The sequence below is a fragment of the Pogona vitticeps genome, chromosome 2 (assembly GCF_051106095.1).
Source record: "Pogona vitticeps strain Pit_001003342236 chromosome 2, PviZW2.1, whole genome shotgun sequence".
Lineage (NCBI taxonomy): Eukaryota > Metazoa > Chordata > Lepidosauria > Squamata > Agamidae > Pogona > Pogona vitticeps.
Genome location: NC_135784.1, coordinates 150,210,317 through 150,232,510, shown reverse-complemented (window position 1 = coordinate 150,232,510; position 22,194 = coordinate 150,210,317). Strand labels below are relative to the sequence as shown.

The window sequence follows — 22,194 nt, the reverse complement described above, 5'->3', positions numbered from 1 at the left end:
GGTGGGGGATTCTGGGGGCCCAAAATGCAATGTTTTCAAACTCTTGGTGTGATAGGTCAGTCTTCGGGTTTTTAATTTTTTCCCCGCTGATTGGGATGAAACAATCTGTATGGAAAGTTCAAGAGAAGGGTTCTTTAAAAGTTTATGTAGGGAGTGCATATCTGCCACCACTTTCTTCATTTGTACGCAACAATCCTTCTTCAAAATGCAAAGAATCCTGCACCTGCTACTTCAGGTCTGCGTAATCACAAAGTGCACCAAATCGGCTCATTGCTCGCAAAGCTTCAGTAGGCAGAAACTGAAAATCCCTGGGAATGCAGGTACTTCTTACCAACAATCGCATGGTATTTTCTGTGGCTGAATCGTTACTCAAGTATGTCTGCCATATTTTCTTTTTTATCTTTGCAACTATAACATAACTAAAAATTTATATTTAACCAAAGAAAAGGTGAAGTTATTTCTTACTAATCTGTAGTCTTAATGTATGCTTGTCCATGCATTTGTTAAGATCTTGCTCTTTCTAGTTCACTATCCTTTTGCTTGCTTTTTCTGCTGGAAAACAATTTGGACATGTGTGCTATTTGGCTGTGAGAATAGCCAAAACATGTTAGGGTGCTATCCTCTGGGAAGGTATTTCAGGAGCTGAAAGATGCTATGTAGTTGTACATTGGTAAACTAAAATGAAGGTCCAGCAGTGAAGTCCTTCCTGAATGCCAATGGGGATTCCTGTTGCTTTGGTTAGCCAAAGATGGAGTAGTCGTGAGGGCCTGTATCTATCCACAAGATCCCAAGCCCTGCTTCTTTAAACATTATCCGGAAGGTTGCATTTCCACTCACTGTAGGCAATGAGGGGAGAAAGAATAGTTGCATTCTTTTTCACTTTATCAGGTACAAGCTGTTAAAGTTTTGGAAGTGGATCTTTCTCGACCATAAAGGTAAAGGTTCCCCTTGACATTTAGTCCAGTCGTGTCCGACTCTTAGGGTGTGGTGCTCATCCCCGTTTCCAAGCCGTAAAGCCAGTGTTTGTCCGTAGACAGTTTCTGTTGTCACATGGCCAGCATGACTAGACGTGGAACACTGTTACCTTCCCACTGTAGCGGTACCCATTTACTCGCATTTTACGTGCTTTCAAACTGCTAGGTTGGCAGGAGGCGGGATAAGTGATGGGAGCTCACTCCCTCAACCATAGATCTCCCTTATTACTTCAAATCTTCTTTTTTTTCAGGGTGCTGGAAGGGAGAGTTTGTATACTTTTTATTCTTATTTTTGCAATGTATGGAATTCTGATCATTTTAAAATCCATAGTCTGGCTACAGTTTTATTGATGTTGTTGAGGTGGAGGTGAGTGAATAAGCCTGAAGTAGATATATGTAGTTTCTCTTATGATACTGTGTGGGTGGTATAGCAGATGTACCTGGATTAGGCTCAAGGAGAATGCAGGTTTCAGGTTCTATCTAGGACTCCTAGCGCACATAGGAGATGACGTCGCCTTCCACCCATTTTTGAAAATGTAAGACCCAGCGTTAGAAGGCTTGTAATAGGATCACTCAAAAGACATTGCCCCATTATTCTCTGGGTGGTACAGAGGAATAATCTATGCAATATGAGGGAATATTGTAAGGGGGTAAAAACAGAAAGCTATCTAGACCTCCCCCCCCCAAGTAAAATTTTATGTTTGAGCTAGGGCAGTTGCAGAAGAAGATTTGTCAAATATTTTTACTTATAAGTCCCACTGCGTCTATGGGGCTTATTCCATCACAAACGTGCTTAGAATAGTAGTCTTCAAAATATAATAATTTTTCACTTATTTAAAGGTTTTCACAAAGGTGGAAATGGTCCTGAATATATATATAAATCCTCCAAATTGACTAAATACCTTGCAACACCTTCAAGTGATTTTGAAGGTATGAAAGAAAGACAGGTCTCATAGAAGAAAATTGACTGAGATACAGGAATCTAAGGTTTTCAGTCTTCTCACCAGCAACTATGAGCTCAGATAGTTCCAGAAGTTCAGGAGCAGGCTGTGCAAGGCTGAAATTGATTTGTACTGTCCTTCCTTTTTTGGGGTGGGGGTTATTTTGGAGCTACAAGTGCAACTGATTGATTAAGGAAAGTGAGGGTATTTTGCTTTTGATTATTTTTTGTTTAGTTTTATGGTTTGTTTTGTATCATGTACACTGCTTTAAAAACAAACAATACAAAAGTCTGAATATAAAATATAACCAGAGTAGGAAACCTGATGTATTACATAGATCCCATATAATGACTAGAGTACCCCATTGAATGCAGTGTCAGATACCCAGATATGTGTGGCCTGAAATATAATTTTAGCACAAGTGACAATGAAAGATGCTTGTTATTTGTCATATAATGACCTGGAGGAGCTCTGTTCCCCTGAAAACTGACCAGCTGAGGGATTTTTTTCTTCTCTCCAAGTGTCTTAAAGATGGCAAGTTCATGTGCCCAAGTCATTTTGGGTGGCAGGGGATTTGAGATAGTCATCCCTTTATCTCATAATCTGATTTGTGTGGAATGTTGTTATTGTTGATACATATAGCCCGCCCTTCACCTTATATTGTAGCAGGTCAGAGAATACCTATATCCATGTCAACACCACAATTTAAAGCTACACAAAACCACGATTGAATTCGATTTGTATCTTCCATGAATGACTGTAGCCCTTTCCCATTACAGTAGTGGGCATATTTTGAGGACGATGGGGGAAGCTGGCTTTGTTGTCTTTGGTGCTGTTGGAGTTTCCCTTTCCTCTCTGTGGCGAGACGGAGGAGCGTTTTGGATGGAACTGTAGACCTCTGCAGACAGATGGGCTGAGGGAAAGGAGGGTGGGGTAGGGGTGGGGGGGTCGGGGCCCGCCGAGCCGCCTTGAGGAGGGGGACGGAGGGAGGCGGAGCTCGGCGCCGGGAGTCGCCTCCTTCCTCCGCCTCCGCCACCCAACAATAGCAGGCCCCGAGTCGGGCCGTGGCGGGAGGGAGAGGATGCGCAAACGGTGCCGGGGCCTCCGCCGCCGCCGCAGAGCCGGGCTCGGGCTCGATCGCCACCTGACCCTCGTCCGCGGCCAGGCGGTGGGGCGGAGAGGGTAAGGGGGGAAGGAGGCCGAGGGGATGGATCGGGCGGGGGCGGGGGGGGAGCTTGGGATTTCTGAGGGCTGGGAGACTGGGATTGTCGCCGAGCAAGGAATGGGTCGCTTAGAGAGGATGACGGGACTTGAAGGAGAATGCCTGGAGGGGAGGGGAGGGGGGGAAAGCAAGGGGGATAGAAGGGCTCTGGGAAAATATGCGGGCTTTTGGAGGCGTTACATGGAGCCGGGGGGGGGGGGAGGCGTTTTGCCGAAAGTGGAAGCCATTGGTGGCGATCTGGGGAGCAAGATGGGGTTTTTGGTAGGGGGCGCGGGCAGGAAGTGGGGGCTCGGCCTCTCTGTGTTGGAGGGCGACACTCTTGAGGTGTGCAGCCCTTGGACATGAAAGGCACCCCTGCTTGCAGCTTTCTTGCCTAAGGAGACGGTGCGAGGTTTTGGGGGACTGAGGAGAAAAGTAGCTGGCGAAGGCTTGTGTGGAAGAGGTCTGTGTGTGTGTGTGTGGTGTGTGAACGAGCGAGCGAGTGAGAATGAGCTGGGGCGGGAAGAAGGGGGTGGATGATTTGAGATGAGCTACTACGTGTGTGTGAATGTTTGGAAGAGATTGTGAGAGAATTATTGCCCCCAGACAGCACTGCTTAAGATGTTTTTGCTTTCTATGCGTGCAAGTAAGAAGGTATCTGGTTCAACAAGACCTCGTTTCTCGTGTTATCTTGCCCCCCTCCCCCCCACATAGTGACTTTCTGATGTTCCCAAAGAGTGAAAGGTGGCTACTGGGAATGAGGTGGCCGAGAAAGAAGGATTAAGAAAGGTCTAAGATACCCTGCTTTGGGGGTGAGGTGCCTTCTCTCAGGGCAGCTGCTTTATTTACTTGAGGGATATTTAAGCCTCAGTGGCTTTCTGGATGTCTCTGAATTCCCTGCACCTTGGGAGCTCTGGTTAGTCTCTCTTGTGGCTCAGCATGTAGACGTTGGCACGACCCGGCAGCCCCCCCCCCAAAAAAAACCAGGAATGTATCCAAGAAAACGCAGTCCTCTCAGCATGCCGGTTTGAATCGGCTGAGCACCCTTGGCTGCAAACTAGCGTGCTAGGACCTTGGCACGACTGGCATGTAGGCAGGAATGTTTTGCTGGCATGCAGCATGCTTGGTGATGCTCAAGAGGGGTTAAGAAAGGATGCACAGGACCGACTGGCAGATGGAAACGGGCTTCTCATCTGTGAGGGATTTGGGGAGCTCAGGGGCCGAGCTGTGCCTTTGCTTGGCAAAGAGAAATAATGGGGAGCACCTTTGCTTTGGAAGAGCAGAGCCAGCCTTTCCACTGGAGAATCCTTTGTGCTGCTTATTGGAGCATCTCAAAGCAACCGTTGACCCAAACATCCCAACTGCCAGGTTTAATTAGGCCCTCCGTGTGTGTGTGTGTGTGTGTGTGTGTGTGTGTGTGTGTGTGTGTGTGTGTGTGTGTGTGTGTGTGTTGCTGAGGAAGCCAGGGAGGCGAGGGGAGTGGGTGTCGCAAGGCTGCGAGGGGAAGGCCACGGGAAGAGGGCTCTGCCTGCTGTGTCACCTTCATTCTTTCTGCTCCAGCCCGGGCGTTCCAGTTCTTTTCCCAGAAATAGAAATTCTTCTCCTCATGTTCCAGTTACAGCTCCATTGTAGTCGCTGAGATGCTTGTATCTGCCATCCTCTAATCCCTCTTTTCCTGCAAAAAACCCTGAAAGAACAAACGAAAAGAAAATAGAAAGGTGAACTGCCATTCATTAAAAAAACCCTCCAGGAATAGTGATTCACTTATTAAGTAGGCCGCAGGGTCTGGAAAAAAACCCGTTTTTTCAAAACCGCAAGTAACTTCCAGTGATCCATCTTTTCATTTTCTCTTTTCTTTTGATCTTGTGGGGGTTCCCGGACAATAAATTGAGCCCCAGATCTATCAAGGTTATCCACCCTTGGTGGTAATAGGGTTCTTTTTAAGGAGAAAGACAGGATAAAAATATTTAAATAAATAAATAAATAATAGACAATAAAAAGCTTACTTTCTGCCATTTTTCTTTTATAAAGAGGAAGAAGATGCTGGGTCAGCTCCTGGTTTTCATAGTGCTGTCTTGTCATCCCACTTCCTTCCCAGAAGTGTAGTTAAAACCAACAGTACTGTGTAGCCTTTTTTCTCCAACCTTTTGGGTTTTGTTCCTTCAGAAAAAATATAACTCAGAGGTCCACAGATCTTTTTTAAAGAACAGCCAAAATGGTGCACTTTATTCATATACAGATTTTAAAATCACATTTTTGTTGCATATACAAAAATGGGGATGTGGAAGAGAAAGCATTTAAGGAGTATGTGCAGTGTAATAATGGATTCAGCAAAGGCATTAATATAAATTGATGATTTGTCCAATGAGACATCTGTTTGTTGCTTGTAGGTTATACATTTAAGTGTAGAACATACTGTATGTATTTTGAGAGATAAATATCAAACTGCCAGCTGAGGAAAAGTTCTAAGTAACATGCTTCCCCCCTCCGTGTCTATCCAAATAAGTTAACCTCAACAACAGCCAGAAATATTTGGGACTCTAATACTGTAAAAGTACAGTATACGATTTTCTGAACTACTCACAAGAACTTGGGGCATAGCCTGAGGAAGATGAATTATCATTGAAAGCTCACTGTTGTTTACTTGATTTTTTGATGGTCTAATAAAGGTATCACCTGTTCCTGTATTTGTATTGTTTTGGAGACCACACAGCCCTTTTTTGTTTTTTTTAAATAACATGATGTATACGTATATGTTTTATTGATCAATGTGTAATTTATTATGAAATATTATATAACTTAAGCCTATATATTCTGTGGATTTTTGTAAAAGTGATCATTTCTCCCTCCCCTTATTTCTAGATTCTGGGAAGGGTGCTAGACTCTATGTATATATTTACATACATCCTGATTGAGTAGACAAGTTAGATTCTTACATTGTAATCTTTGGGGCTGGATGTCCTAGTAATGAAGTACTCAAGAAGACTAATATTACCGAAACTTAGAACAAGCAGAATGGTAAAACCAATGAGTACAAGAAGCATTGTTGAATTTTTAAAAAAAGTTTCTTAACAAGAATTAAGACTGATATCATGACTGCATGTTTGGGTGTCCTGGAGTGAGCTCTGAAAATGTTCTAATTTCCAGCATACTTAGGAAGGATAGAATAGGAAGAGTGCTTATTTGACTAAGAATTGTGACATCCCCTTTTTTCCCATTATCTTCAAGGCAGTTTTCCAGCTGTTTTCACTTTGCCCGTGAACTTTTCAGAGGAATTCTAAAATAAAGGTTGAACATATATTTCCGTAAATACCCATGTGCATCTTTAAAATACAGTTTTCCTGAAGCACACTATGGGAAGTGTAGGACTGATTCAGTGTTCAAATTGCATGTACTGTATATACAGTACATTTGTAAAACCAAACTGCAAAGCTGTTTTTTTCTGCAGAGGCAGAATCTGCTGTGGTAGCTAAGAATACTATGTCTGCCCTTTTCCTTATGTTCTTCTGGACATTAGTCACTGATCTGAAAATATGAAGATAATACTGTAATCTAATGTGATCTCTCATCTGACTGCACAGTAGACCTATTCAGGAATTTTACAATTTTAAGGAAGTTGCCCATTTGAAACTTATGGTAACTAGGATACATTAAATCACAAGGTATTCATGGTTGCTATTCTTGAGAAAGAACATGGGTTTAAAATGTGTTGGGAATCAGTGTAATAAACTTAGCATCTTGGCAGTGAGGCTTTCTGCACTCACTGGTTCTACCTTTTGCCATCCCTGGACAGTGGGGTGAAACACTTCTACTTGCTGGATCACAGAGTAAACTGGGGATGTACAGTAATTGAGCAACTTCTTTACTCTGCTGGACAGTTCAGTTCTGTGTGCTTATTTTGATATATAAAGCCCTGAATTGACGGGGCCATAAGGCTGTCTTTGATTGAAACCAAGTTGATTTAAGAAAGACAAGACTGAGACTTGATTTAATAATGTGATTCTCTCACCAAGTTCTGTCTTGCTTTCTATATAGCTTTAATACATATTTTGCACAAACTGTTTGCCCAGATTGCTTCATCTTCCAATAATCCTTTATTCATGGACTCCCTCCTATGTCCAAAAGTTTGCACTTCCAGGGGCTTGACCTGTGTGCACAAAGCTACAGAAAGAAGCTAAGGTTACCCTCATAAAAGAAGCGGCATTGCTCAAGGAAACTAGTGAAAGCAACCCTAGAGATTTTAATAGGGTTTCCAAGAATTCCCAGCATTGTGGCTAGAATCCTGTTGATCATTGTATAACTTGCTCCACCTAACAATGGCTACTTGACAAGGCAGTGGGGTGCATCTCCGTTGTACCTTTGTGACCATGCGTGTGACTGAGACGTGCCTTAGCATTTCATCAGTTTGCTGCAATTCACTCTGGCAAGTTACACAACCCTTACACAGCCACTTCTCTGTGGAGAATCCCAGTAAGATTCTGGCCTTCTCTTGAAGCAACCTCAGCCAGAGTTGGAAAACAGGGCTGATGAGGTTTGTTATTTCACATCACCATGTATTGGAGAACTCTGCATTTTTCTGATCATATCTACTGTATTAGTCAGTACTAGGAGAGAGAGAATAACCTAAATGATTTGTATAGAAGCCGGTGAAATTGAGGCACCCAAAACAAGAACAGTTTGACCCTGTTTGCAGAACTTTCTAGAACAGATTCAGCAGGGGGTTGAACTCAGTGGTCTTATAGGCCACTTCCAACTTAGGTATTCTATGATTCTGTGACTACCTTGTCCTATAATATTGACGTGGAATATATAATCTTTATTCAGTAATGGAGTCTTTGAGCTGTACTAGATCTTCAATTAAAATTATTCTCACATTGAGCTTTAAAAAAATCAAAAAGCGTTTAACAATAAAAATTGTTGTTTATATATTTAAAAATCTGATACATAAAAGATACATTTTATTATTATTTTTTAAAATCATTCACTGACATTTACTCACAAGCCTGTGTCTAAGGAGAGTTTGAGTTCCTTGAGAGAAACTATGGTATATTACACATCCTGTTGCTTTGGTGGGTACACAAGGGAAGGCTTTTTGAGCAGGAGCAGCCCACTTGTGGAACTCCTTTTCGGTGACCCCACACCTTTTTAGTGACATACATACATACATACATACATACATACATACATACATACATACATACATACATACATACATACATACATACATACATACATACATACATACGGAAGGAAGGAAGGAAGGAAGGAAGGAAGGAAGGAAGGAAGGAAGGAAGGAAGGAAGGAAGGAAGGAAGGAAGGAAGGAAGGAAGGAAGGAAGGAAGATCGATCTCATATGATGCTGTTTGTGGGCTCTGCAGTTTGTCATCTGAGTGGGAATGTTATCCCTGAACCAGGGGAAAAGGGGGAGGAAGGAGGAGATGGAAAATGATTCCGTGTCAGGAGGGTTTGTATGTTCCAGTGTTCCTGAATTCCAGACTTAGTATGTTATGCTCACAACCCTTCACTTTACCCTTCATACAGTATGTAGTCATCTCAGTTTCCAGCTTTTGTCATGGTGAAGCAAAGCCGCAAGCTTACCGAATGAACAAGTTGTCATCTCCAATTCAGAAGTTTCTGGCCTCCGTTTCTCAGTTTGTGGCAATTTTCACAGACTTCCTGTGGAGAGAGTTTTGAGCTCTTAAGAGGAGTCACTAGAAAAATTCAGCAGCGATGCCTGAAAATGTAAAACGCTTGCAGACCTTTGCTGAAAGATTTAATACTATGCTGAGTATCTCTCGGGTGTAATTGGTCACAAGGGATGTGACATAATCTGCCTTCAAGAGTGTGGAGTAGTGGCTGGATGTGGGACTTGAAATTAGGAGACTCAGATTAAAACCCTAACTCAGCCATACATTTGGGGTAGAGTAAGCTTGATGCCAAATTCAGACATGGAAGTAAGCAAGATATGTTAGCAGTGCTCAGTGGCCTCTAATCCCTATTCAGCCCTTACCTGGTTCTTGCTAACAAGCTTAGAGGGGAGCATGTGTTCAAGCAGCAACTTCTCTGCTTTCGACATGGAGAAAAGCAATGATGGTGGGTTTCTGAGGCCCTCCCTTCTAAGCTCATTGGAGAGTACCAGGTAAATAACAACTGCATAGGGTGTCTCCAGTATTTAGTGACCGGGGACATGGTTTCTGGGTATACTTATTTTACGTTTTATTTTATTTTCTGTATTTGTTTATTTAATTTATAGATCATCCCATTCGTGAAAACTAGAGATGGATATCAAGTGCCCCAGCCCTGTCTCTTCAGGCAGGTGCCCTCGGAGGCAATGCCCGGCTTCTGTGCCCTGCCTCCTCTGGGCACTGTCTCTGAGTGGGCGCCCACCAGAGGAGGCAGGGCTGGGAACCGCTGGACATCAGCAGTTCATGCCCTTCTGTGGTGCAAACACTACGCTCAGCGGTTTGGAGGCTAAAATTTAAGGCCCGCAAAATACAGTCAACAACAGGCTGAATCAGTAGTTTAGGCCTAAGAGTCATATACTGTACAAATAAATAAATCCTGCCATATCAAGTTAAATGTCTTCTGGCAGAGTTTGGTAAAGTTATTTTTGGACTGGAAATCCCAGCATCCACTGGGAAGCATAACTTTGCTGATGGGACATTGTGGGCATTTAGTGGAAAAAGAACATCTCCAAGCTTTCTCCCTGTGTCTGAAGAGTTGCTGCCGGGGAAACTTGACTGTATTGGATGAGAGTGGGAAACAGTCTGAATCCATCTTGGTTCTTTTGTAGTAGTGAATGTTGGAGAGGCTCATGGACATCCCCACCCCATGGCACAGTCTGTAAAGATAATATTGCAGCTGCAAATAATTTTGTCATAAATATTTCTTTTCTTAGTTACTCCATTGATCCATGTGCTCCAGGAGTCTCCCTTGTTAACCGTGGCCAGACAAGCTTGAAGGGAGATGGAAAGTACTTTTTGTGTTGCAATTTGCATGAATGTTTAGTGGTTCAGTAAAGGTATCATCTTACTCTGGCATTTGTGTAATCCTGAACCACATGATCTTTTCCTAAATCTTTCTGGATTTTTTTTTCTTTTCATCATTTTGCAGACATGGGCATGCTTTCTCCGAATGTGGAGGACCTGCTCTTAGACCCACACGATTGTTACCTGTTTCCCAATGGATGCTCCATGAATCTGCCCCTTTTAAAATGAATGGGAAAAAAAATACAAATGTGGCCGTATCATGTGGTGCTGTGGCAGTGGTTGCTGGCGGTGGAGATCCACCACCAGCAGGACTGGGGTTTGTATCCTTCTGTCCCAGCACCTTGGACATAAACGGAACTTCCTGCCAAAGGAGGCGAGGATGACCCCTTGCCCGTTCTTTGGCTGGTCGCAGGCAAGCAGCTTTCTTGTGAGGCAGGTTTTGGCAAATGACTAGTGGCTGAGGAAGGAGCTTTTAAAGGTTCCATGTGTTATTAAATTGCTTTTTAATTCAGTACTATTTCAGTGTTATTACAGTATTTGTGTTAACTGTGCCTTTACATAACATGTAGTTTTATCTGCTCCTTTTTTAAAAATATTGTTGCAGTCTTTTGAGACCCGTTTTGAAGGGTTAGGTAGGATATAAATTAAATCAGTCAATGAAAAGATAGCCTGGTCTGTCCACAAGTACGTAAAACTTGAGAATCTGCCGTTTGGCAACAGTTGGAGCCAAGTATAAAAATGTGCCTTAGCAAAAGGGATGGCTGGACGTGCAAACATTAAAGACCACAGCATGTCTGAGTGTGTCTCAGCCCAGCAATTTGAATGTAGTGCTTTCATACAAAAGGACACATTTGCTTCTGCAAGAATTTGTGTTTAGTGCTTTGATTTAACTGTTTTCCTTTGCATGTTGTAAACAGTGAGACTTCAGTTTACAAAGAGTGGCAGGAGAAGGGCCAAGGGGAAGTTCTTGGAGGAAGAGGCCCATGCTAGAGAGGCCCTTTCACTAAAAATATCCTTCTTTAGCTTTATGTGCCTTCCACTTCCCCCTCCCAAGTTTCCGTTGGGTTTCTCTTGGGCGACAGAGTCCCTGGCTGGGTGTTGTGACTCTTAAGTCCAGCCTTCCATCTGAGCCAAGGAGATCACCCAATGTTTTTCTAAACTGCTTGACGTTTCTTTTCTTTCAGGTGAGAGCGACCAAGAGATTTGGCCAGCTATAGTATCTACCACTAAGTCATTTCCAAAAGGTAAGAGGAAGGTTGGGGCATTTTGGTTTTGGAGGCGGAATATCTAGGGAGTTCCCCACCTCTCGCTGAATTAACATGGCATGACATCAACCCAGAAATTTTCCCAGCCACCTTCCTTGATTGGGATGGGGTAGGAAAGTTCTACTGGGCTGTTAGGGGGGAACCTGAGTTTGCCATCAGCTCTCCTGCCATGCTGATTTCTGCTGCCTGAGGCTGCTGCTTCTCTTTCCCCTCCGGTGTTACCCTGGCCCATGGAGCTAATTGTTCCATGGTTTCTGTGGGTGGAGCACTGAGACACAATTTGGGCACTCAGCAGGCTTTTAATACAGAATCCTGGAATCCAGATACCTGGGAGATACAGTGGTGCCTCGCTTAACGGTGGTAATCCGTTCCAGGAGAATCGCTGTTAAGCGAAAACGTCGTAAAGCAAAAATAAAAAGCCCATTGAAATGCATTGAAAACCACCGTCCAGCGAAGATCCTCCATACGGTGGCCATTTTCAGTGCCTGTATAGCGAGGAATCCGTCCCTAAACACAGTAGGGAGCCTTTTTAATTACCCGGCGACCATTTTGAAACCGCTGGTCAGCTGTTAAAAAAACATCGTTTTGCAAAGAATCGCAAAGTGAAAAAACCCTATTTAGACCATCATTTTGTGATCGCAAAAGTGATCGCAAAAACGTCATCATGAAGCGGATTCGTCGTAACGCGGGGTAATCGTAAAGCAGGGCACGGCTGTAGATGATGATCTCCTCCTGTATTTCTGCCTGATACAACGTAGCTCACCAAGGATTCCTCATTTCCATTTTGTAGAACAGTCACAGCTCCTCTGCAATGAAATTTGTGTTGCAGAAACTCAGAACACAAGGATAGGGAGGGAGCCAGGAAGGGGTTTTTGTTTGAAAGCACTGTCAAAGAAGTCACACCTGAGTTGTGCTTAGATGGGCCTTGTTTAAAATGGACACCCACCTTTATGTCTAAGAGATTTGATTGCAACTGTTCCCAAAACAGACCAACTTGATTTGGATTTTTCATCAGGGGTACTTGAAATGGGAAAGTCTCTCTTGAAACCGTTTGACCCCCTCTCAATGCCCTTTGAGCCACTGACGTATCGTATTCCCAGCAGAACAAAGAGGGTCAAACTGTCAGTTCCCTGGGATGGGTGTCTTTCCATATTTCCTGCCCTGAGGTCATGAGGAGGGAGAAGGTGATACAGTTTGTATCACAAGAAAGGCACTGAATCAGGAGAGGAGACCGGGTGATTTTTCAGCAGTAACAACACCATCTGTTAAAAAGTCTGAGCTCTTTTAGAAAGTCTGAGCTCTTTAGAGAACAAGCAGGGTAAAAGGGTGACAAAGGCAAGTAAATAATCTTACATTGGTTTGCCTTAGGTTCCCTATATCTAATAGAGAAACAATGAAGTTTCACATGTTTTTACTTTTCTGTATGATGATAGTCAGAATGTCAACTGTAATCACTTTCCCATGTGGGAGATACAGAACTGTGCTTGTCGATTTTTTGGCCATCATTGATCCCTGAAAGAGACATCAAGTTTCTGTCAGGAAAACAAAAACCCTTCTCCTGTAATTCCAGAGCACCTTTTAAATAAGAAGCAGCATTGTAGAAGCGATTTTGTCCAGTAGTCCACATTTCTGGCACTCTGTTCATCTCAAGGAATATGATACTTAGCACTTTCATAGCATGGAGAGTTGCTTGTTCTTTTTTCCAAAGGAAATGATGTCTGAAACCAAACTGCAGAGCGAGATGAAGGCCGAAGGAGGCAGTTGTGGGGAACCAGTGACAACCCAAGAGCTTCTTCAGAGACTCCGGGAGCTGGAAGTACGTGGCCGTGTCTGTCTTACTTTAGTGGCTCAATGCTCTGCTCAGGAAGGTGGGGATGAGCACACAGAGATCAACAGACTGGCGGAAGGGTTGACCAAGACCCTTCTCCAGCCCCTGACATCCTGCTGCCTTGTGGCATCTGCTGCTGTGCTACTGAAGTTTGGCGTTGGTGTGTCAACACCAGCATCCCCCAGTAGTTTACCTATTAAAGGAGGTGTGCAAAGGGCTTGCAGTTCAGCTTGGAAACAAGGTGCATGTTCCTTGTACACCTTATTTTAAAGACACATTGCTAGTAGTTCAATTCCGACTGCAGGGCATGACCTGTGGCAGGCTGAAAAGGCCTCAGTGGACTCCCACAGCCTTAGCAGTTGCCAACCACTGCTTTAGATTAAGGTATGACAGTGACACACAGCTGCAACAAGGGAAAGGGAGCAACAAGGGAAAGGGAAAGGCTTGGAAATCTTCCAAAGGAGACAAACTGCTCTGCTTACCACTGTATCAGATGGCCTCCTGATGAGATGCAGTCTCCCGGGCATTATGCACAGAGTGCGCTGGTCCTGTGGACATGCGCTTGCAGGGAGCAGAGGCCTGGACGGCTTGTGCAAGCGAATCACACCACGAGATTCTTCAGTGTCTTCTCAGTGAGGCATGTGTAGGAGTCACAAGAACGGGTAACTTCTACCCTGGACATGTGTTCTGGGCCGACGTATATTAGAGCTGGAATCATGGTGGGAGGGCGGCAGCAAGCCGATAAGAGTGAATGAATTTGCAGCTTTTGTGTTCTGAATTCTCTTTGTTCCCTGAAATGGTGGCCTTGGCCCTGCGCTGCCTTTCACGTGACTTGAGCCTTGTCGTTATAGTAGCTGCTCTACGAAAACTTTCCTGAAGGGTTATCCCTCCCTTTTCCCATCTGTCTCTGGGAAAGGAGACCTAGGGTTCTAACTCCTAGCCCTCTCTCATGTTGTCTTGACTCCTCTCCTTTCCCTCAGGCGGAGAATTCCGCCCTGGCCCAAGCCAACGAGAACCAGCGAGAGACCTACGAACGCTGCCTGGACGAGGTACTCCTTCTCCATGTTGACTTCCTACTTCCCCTGAGGCCCCCGACGGCCTGGGCCCAGGAACCATGTTTTGCTAACACCGGCTCCTTACTTTCTACAGGTAGCCAATCATGTGGTGCAGGCTTTGCTCAACCAAAAGGTGAATCTCTGTCTTGTGGAGGAGGGAAGGAGGCTGGTGTGTGTGTGTGTGCGTGTACGTGCGTGCGTGCATGCGTGCGTGCGTGTGTGCCACTGCCCCCATCTGCCATCTTGCAGCCATACAGGGGTCAGCTCTTCCCTTCTCTTTAGGATCTCCGGGAAGAATGCATCAAGCTGAAAAAGCGGGTCTTTGACCTTGAGCGACAAAACCAGGCCCTCAGTGACCTCTTCCACCAGAAGTTGACCTCTGGCCCTCTCTCCCAGGTTAGTCTCTCTGGCACTCTGTTTTCCTCTTTGCCCAAGTGCCCATATGGGGTATGCTCACCAATTTGTTGGTCTTTTATTGACCTTAGTGAAATTCTTGGAATTAAAAGAACTGGAAAGGATTCAGTATTTAGTTCAAGGGCCATGAATGTGTGTGACCTTCCAGGTGCTCTTAAGCTGCAGCTCCCACCAGCCCTAGCCAGCATAGCCAGTGGGGAGGAATGATGGGACTCATAGTCCAACAGCATCTGGAGGTTTCTTATTCCCCATCCCTGACGTTGTACAAAACTATTGACCACAGAGAGAGAGAGAGAGGGAGGGAGAGGGAGAGAGAGATTATACCTTCAGCTGGGTAAGCCATTTAGCTGATTCGTTGTCTTTATGAAACTTCTGTGCATTTGATATGCCATTTTGCCCTCCGTAATGGTTCATTCTGCACCTTGTGTACTAATTCAGTGCATCTGGAACTGATCAATAATCAACCTCCCACTTACGCTGATAAGAATTCTTGATTATATGTTGGGTAGAAAGCTTGATGGTGTATCACGAGGGGGTCTCACGGATCTCTGTTCCCGTCAGTCATTCTGAAAACGGACCTTTGCTGTGTCCCCTTTCCGGCTTTGCTCAGCCTCCCTTCACCCAGGAGCTCCTCTGCTTTCTTTCCTGTGCCATTTTTCATCCGTGAGCTTGGGGCTTCTTCTTTGGGCCATACAGGTCTTTCTTTCTCTCCAGTGTTGTTTTCTTCACCTGCCCTCAAGTAGTTTCCTGTCATTGGGCAAAAGGAATCACGGTGTCATTTTATTGTGGTTGTGGAGTGGGTGAGGCCTCAATGATATGGGGGCTCAGATCAGCCCCCTTTTGTAGAAGAACAGCAGGGATAGGCACGGATAGGTGCATGAGCCACTTTCCTGTCGCACAGTCTCACCCTGTTGGGGAATCTGTGTTGGACGTGCCACAGATTCTTCTCCATGGGTTAGGTGACTGACATCCTTGGCAGATATGAAAGGGATGATGCGAAGCCATCATCAGTGTGTAGTGGCTTCATTTACCCATCGTACCCCTTGTGTCTGGCAGGGTGGGGGTGGATGGGTTCCCATCTACAGCCTGAATGTGGTTTCATGGAGGTCCTCTGTGGTGTGCATTTTCTCCCCAGTTTCCAGCCCACCCTGCTTCCTCGCTCTTGGACCTGTCCTCCAATTCCCAGACAGGCACAGTAGAGAAACTCCCAGCTTCCTTTCCCTCGGGGTGCTGCATCCCACCGAGAGAGGTAGGTCTACAAGCCTTCCTTTGTCCACCACTCTTCGACTCTTGGAAAGGACAGAACGGTGAGAGCTGCCTCAGCGACACCCAGCCACCCGGGCGTCCCCCCCTCCCACTGCTTTATGCACTGTGGCAACTGAAGAGATGGCAGGTGTGCCTTTCTTGGAACAGTGCCCAGAGTATTAATGGCGACATTGCTGCACAGCTCAGCATTGTCTATACCTGAGATGCAGTTGATGTCTCCAGCTGCCGGATGCCCTCTCTCACAGATGCCTAGAATTTGAGGGACACGGCTTAGGTTCTTGTTTTTAAGGGGAATGGATGTGAGGTGGATCCAGGTCACTACTGATGTATTCCATCTCCCCACCCCACCCCGAAGTGGAGGTACTTTTTTTTAGAAGAGGGGCTTGAACAGGTAAGAAGACGTTCCAGCAAGCAGGTAGTTGCACGGAGTGAGAAAGATCTAGGACTCTTCATTCCTAACTGATAGGAGGCCATCAGATGGCTGAGACATGGCCTTTGAATAGTCTGCGTGATGGAAGAGTGCGCTTGGGACAGGAGGCCAGAGGTTCAGAAATGTTGCCGAAAAGCCACTTGGGTCCAGGCCCCTGCCATTTCACCCTGGTAGAGTTCCTGGCCTTTAAACTCTTTCATCAGGAGCTTCCAAAGATTGTGTTCTGGAACTAGAATTTCCCAAATCCCCAGCTAGTGCCCACACTGGCTGGAGGATTCTGGGAGTTGTAGTAAAAAAAAATTGAAAAAGGGAAGGTTTCAAGCTCCGTTTCATCCAGTTTGCTTCCCAATTTGTGTTACAAAGGTAGCAGTCAAGACCATGCTTTGCATGGTAAGGGACCGTAGTTCAATGGCAGAGATGTTATTTTTCTGTGTAGAAAATTTCCAGTTTAACCCTTGGCAATACCAGTTTGGGTTGCAGACCTTGCAGAAGACTCTTCTCTGCCTGGCACTCTTACTGTTTTGTGCTTTCAAGTTGCTTCCAGCTTACAACAACTTTGATAAGGTTTGCAAGGCATATGAGATATTCAAGGGGAAGTTTACCATGACTCGCCCATGCTTCAGTTTTCAAGAGCAGTCGGGGATTTGATCCCAGGTCTCCTGCGTCCTAGTCCAGCATTCTGTTCAGGACACCGCGCTGGCTCTCACACGGGCCTGAGAGCTGAGAGAATTACTAGTGTCTTCCTCTCTCTTTGGCTTTTCTCAGATCATCTCCGAGGAGCCTTGTGTTGGCACCCCTGGGCCCAACCCCCAGGCTCTGGAGGCGCTGTCCCCGTTCCTGCGGAAGAAGGCCCAAATCCTGGAGGTCCTTCGCTCCCTGGAAGAGATGGACCCCCTGCTGGCTTTCCCCGCTCCTTGGAGAGACCCCGGGCAAGCTGGTTCCCCAGAAGGTGTGACGGCTGAAGCCTGGCCCTGCCTGCTGCTGACCCAAGGAGAAAGGGTGGCCAGGCAGCCTCCTATCAAAGGGGAGGGCAGCTCCTCCTCCTCGTCCGATGAGGCTGGCGAATCCGATCCCCCTGAGAAAGGACACCCCGGGCAGGTGCTGCTGAGTGCCCTGGCCGAGCATAAGTTAGATTTGGGGGATGTGGAGACTTACCTGCAGCAGGTCCTGAGGGAAGCAGGCGACACTGCTCTGCTCAATGGGGAGCCCAATGGACCTTGCCTGCTGGAGGCCTCGGAAGGCCAGCTCCGTAGCTACAAGCGACTCCAGGCCGTCCGTTGTCTGGAGGGCCTGGGGCCTCCCTCTGCCTCCCGTGAACCTGCCTACCTAGCCCCAAGCGAGGGGAAGGATGAATCTCCGCAAGGCCCGCCCGTGCCTTCTCCTTCTAAGGTGCTAAAGCTATTGAAAATGCCACCGCCGCTGCCGCCGCCCAACCCTGCTGCCCTTCGGCTCAGCCCCCAGCTTACCCGCAGCTCCAAAATCCCCTGCCGCAGCAACACCTACGAGGTGTACCACTCTCCGACCCCCAGCCACAAGGGTTCCCCGGACAGCCCCTTCCCCAGTGACCCCAGTGTTGCTGGGGGGCATCCCTCACCCAAGGCTGCCCGGCACCTTATTCCTGGGCCCCCCAAGGTCACACCGACCTCCCCAGAGCCTTTTGGCTACCACAGGCCCCCCCATGACTATGAGAACATCTTGGAGCTCTCCCTCAGCAGTGCCCTCGGCTCTCCCTCTCCTTCGCCCCGAGATGGCAGGCTGGAGGGGCCCGAAGGCCTCCCACCTCCCTGCCGCTCGGCACCCCTTCTGGCAGGGCCCGCTGGTGACATTTGCCTGGAGCCCTGCCACTTTGTGGGCGGCCCAGAGAAGCCGGTCCCCGAGGCCCGGCACTCGCCCCCTCTAGCGCGCCGAAACCCTGATGGCTCTAAGAAGGTCCTTAATGGCCCCAGCAAGCGGGCAGCGCCTGAGACGGCCAACATGCCCTTCAGGGAGCGGCTGTCAGTGCTTGGGAGACTGAAAGGAGGTGAGGGGAAAGAGCTGGCAAGCGTGGAGAAGGGGAAGGGCCCGGTCCGGCCCTGTGAGCGTGTGGAGGGCCTGGCCGAGACCCATCCCCGGCTGGGCACAGGGAGCAGCAGCCTCAAGTACCACGAGCCTTGCCACGGTGGTGAGCCAGCCCCTCGGTGCTACGCTTCTCACTCCGTCGGCTCCCGCGGGAGTGACCCTGAGCACCACGTCTCCAAGAGCCGTCTGTTGGGGGTGCCAGCCACGAGAAATCCCACCAAGCCCCCGCCACCAGGGAAGAATGCAAAGAGCCCTCACGGGAGTCCGACCAAGCTGCCGTCCAAGTCGCCAACGAAGCCTCCCCCCTTGGAACCCAAGCCTTGCCCGCCACCAGCCAAACCACCCGCCAGCATGGGGCGGAGGAACCTGCCCTGCCCAGACCCGGCCAAGGGCAAACCCGGGGCCCCAGCCACCATCGAAGAGAAGGTGATGAAAGGCATTGAGGAGAACGTCCTGCGCAGGCACAAAGGAGGGCCAGCGGCCGGCGAAGCGAAGCAGAAGAACTCCAGCGGCCTAGCCAGCTGGTTCGGGCTGCGCAAGAGCAAACTGCCCGCTCTCAGCCGCAGGCCAGAGGCCCCCAAGGTGAAGGAGGGCAAGCTGGCCTCTCGGAGACTGGAAGCCGAGAGCCTAAACATTTCCAAACTGATGGAGAAGGCAGAGGACCTACGCAAAGCCCTGGAAGAGGAAAAAGCCTACATCAATGGGTTGGCGCTGGACAAGCCCCGGCCCCATGCCTGCGATACTGGCCACAGCCAGCTCACCCTCATGTACCAGGAGGTGACTGCGGAGAACTTCATGCAGCAGCTGCTCAACAGGTAGGTGAGAGAGGAAGGCCGGAGCCTCAAGGGGACCTGATGGAGAGAGGTGTTTGTTTTTCTTCAAAGCGCTCCACGGTAAAGCTGCTTTCCCCTTAACAGGAACAGGTACCATGACGAAACAGGGGGCAGCGTTTCATTCACCGGCAGCCCCGCATCCCACGTTTGCATGGAGATGTGGAAATATTTTTGGCAAACCTGGGAGGAGGGAAGAAGAGTGAGGCCAGGCCGTCTGTGGAGAGGAGCAAATAGCTCCCTGCAGGATTCTGGGGCCTTCCTACTTGAGAGTGAGAAGCCTGGCTCTCTCCTCAACGGATATCCATTGCCTTCACCACTTGCTCCCATTGTTTCACCTCTTTGATGGTTGGAAGTTGCCACACCCCAACGGCGGACATCTTAAAGAACATAAGTGGTGCTTCAGGCCACCAAATTCTGTCCTAGTTTCCATGCTTGTGCTGAGATGCAAAGTGGAGAACAAAGCTGAGGAGAGCAATAGTTACAGGGAGAGAACTGGGCCTTCTGGCTTTTACCATGCCAGGGTATGCGGGTGACCAGGGAGTGGGCGGAAGCAAGGCGGCCATGGCGATGTCTTGAGTTGGGGCAGTCCTTGTGCTGCCTAGAGGTGGGTGGGTGCCGCTTCTGCTTTTCCCCCCTCAGAGGGGGTAGTCTTTCTGATCTGCTGGCACCAGAGAAGCAAGGCTGAGCTCCACGGAAAGGAGGAAAAGCACTCCAGAAGAGGGGGAGGGGGAGGCTGGCTGGTCCTCACGTCTTCTGTGCTGCAGGGTGGATGGGAAAGAGGCTCCCTTTGAGACTCACCTGGAGCAGAAGAACGAGCTGCAGGGCCTGCAGAGAGGTCTGCGTGATGCCAAAGATCCCCGCCTTGTCCGATCTCCGCGCAATGGCATTGTTGGGCACCTCCACGCTTGCCCGGAGGCCCCGACTAAGGTGAGCCGAGTCTGGAGCAGCAACACCACCACCACTCTCCTTTCCTGGTGTCCTTCGTGGAGGAGCGGGTGGGCAGGCGGGCAGGCGGGCGTGCCCCCGCCCCCCCACAGTCCTAACAGCTCCCCAAGGTCCTTTGCTTCCCCATCTCCCTGTTTCCACCCAGCTTCGGGAAGCAGCTTTGAGAGAGGAGGTCCCATCCGATGACAACCTGGCCGAGTCGGTGACCTCTCAGCACTTTGCAGGTGAGCTTTATGGGAGGTTGTCAGTGAAAGGGACGTGGGAGAGAAGGGGGGGGAACCAGCCGCTGTATAGTCAGCAGAGCCAGGCTCGATGGGGATGGTTTTTGTGCAGAAATTTGCTGAGTGCTACTGTTTACTGCAAAGCTAACTGGGAGGGAGGGAGGGAAGACCAGCCCAGGCAGCCAGTATTGTTATTTATGTAAGAAGGCACTACTGTACGAGTCATGAGAGACCGCATTTTATTTGTAAAAGTTAGTTTGTTAACTTGTTCCTCTTTATTTACTGAGGTTTTTGAAAAATGACTTGATGTTACTCATTATTCAAGAAGCACTGTGCTACCGACACGTTAACTTTGAGGAGTAACATTATACGCACCCTAAACATTACTGAGTGCAAGATAAGTTTTTAAAAATAACTTCACGGTGTCCTTGTTACCCACCCGAAACAACACCCTGCTTGCTCCTGTGCAGTTCACACAACTCTCTGCTAGGCAAACCCCCATCATCCCTTGTCAGTTTCCATGAGTTGTACTCTGTCTGCACACAGGACGTAACTGCCACAGGGAATTGTTTCCCAGAGAGGAAAGGCTGTTGGAGAGAAAACTCCAGGGGCATTGTGGGCCCTTCTCCAACAACTGTCTCATGGGGGAAAGACGCTATTTTGGTGTAGAGTATTTTTAGACAGTATTATCTGCTTACAGTTAGACTGTAAGCTGTGGTTTCACTTTTTCTGATAACTATGATAATTCTAATTTGCGGGTGTGTTGGACTTCAGATTTATGAGACGAGGTGGTTTAAAATAAACGTTAAAATAAATGTGAATGAGTGAGCATCCCTGCTCAGAGCTTAGAAGAGTTTCCTTTTCTGGAGGCTGTGGTCCTGTCCCTGGCTCCAGAAGGAACTTTTCTAAGCTCTCTTTCTGCATGCTTCTTATTCTTGTTGGGGGGGGGGGGAGATAGGCACTGAAGCAAATTAAGGTTTTGTGGAACAAATGTGAATTATTTGCAAGAAGGAAAGAGAGAGAGAGAGAGATGTGTGGCATGGGAAGAAGGAGAAGCTGAAGAAGTGGTTTGACTAGGTTCCCAGTTCAAGGCAGTTTAAACGGAGGATAGGAAAGAGTAATGAAGGGAAGAGTAATGGGGCCTCTTGTCTTCTGCCTTCCTTTGTGGGAGCCAGAGTGGAGCCCACTGGAATTCATTCAGTTCTAACAGTGGGACGCATCACCTGTTTTCCATGCCCATTGCCTTTGCTGAGTGGAGCTGAAGTACAGTACCTGGAGAACCAGAGGCTTTCCCATTCCTGATTTGTCCCCTTGAGAAGGCCAAGGAAACAAGTAGTCCTTAGGGTCCAGCAGATTCCAACCCTCCCTCCCTTTCTCTCACTGTGGCTTCTTCTCGCCTTGGCAGCATGTGGCTCTCTGACGCGAACTCTGGACAGTGGCATTGGCACCTTTCCTCCACCCGACTACTGCAGTGGGATGCCCTGTAAGAGTGTGCCTAAGCTGAAACCTCGACTTGACCCTCCTCCCGTCGGCCCTTTCCCAGTCCGGGGGCCCCCACCTGTCACCCGAGTGCCCCGCAAAGCCCGGACTCTGGAGAGGGAGGTGCCCAGCGCAGAGGATCTGCTGGGGCCGAGCAAGCATCAAAGCATGCCTGCTTTCCATGGGGTCTTAACTGGTGCTGAGCCACCCCTTGGGCATCGTGATCGCAGGGGCTGCCCAGAAGGTTGGTATCTTTACCAGGAAGGTCTTGTGACACCTTAAAAGGTGAAAACCT

The 22,194-nt window shown here is 47.8% G+C and overlaps 1 protein-coding gene across 3 annotated transcripts in view; it reads left to right on the top strand.

The window, feature by feature from the left end:
• NCKAP5L (NCK associated protein 5 like) overlaps window positions 1-22,194 on the top strand; it is a 47,433-nt gene that overhangs the window by 22,294 nt on the left and 2,945 nt on the right. For 2 of the 3 annotated variants that reach the window (XM_020785801.3, XM_078384364.1), the window contains exons 2-11: window positions 11,290-11,349; window positions 13,079-13,186; window positions 14,179-14,247; window positions 14,348-14,386; window positions 14,536-14,649; window positions 15,803-15,916; window positions 17,129-19,236; window positions 20,019-20,181; window positions 20,345-20,423; window positions 21,826-22,143. In XM_020785801.3, coding sequence (XP_020641460.2) covers window positions 13,082-13,186; window positions 14,179-14,247; window positions 14,348-14,386; window positions 14,536-14,649; window positions 15,803-15,916; window positions 17,129-19,236; window positions 20,019-20,181; window positions 20,345-20,423; window positions 21,826-22,143 — 3,109 coding nt within the window. In that variant the 5' untranslated portion in view covers window positions 11,290-11,349; window positions 13,079-13,081. Of the gene's footprint in view, window positions 1-2,955; window positions 3,098-11,289; window positions 11,350-13,078; window positions 13,187-14,178; window positions 14,248-14,347; window positions 14,387-14,535; window positions 14,650-15,802; window positions 15,917-17,128; window positions 19,237-20,018; window positions 20,182-20,344; window positions 20,424-21,825; window positions 22,144-22,194 lie in introns of those variants that run through there. The other variant, XM_072990835.2, reaches the window with a different exon arrangement.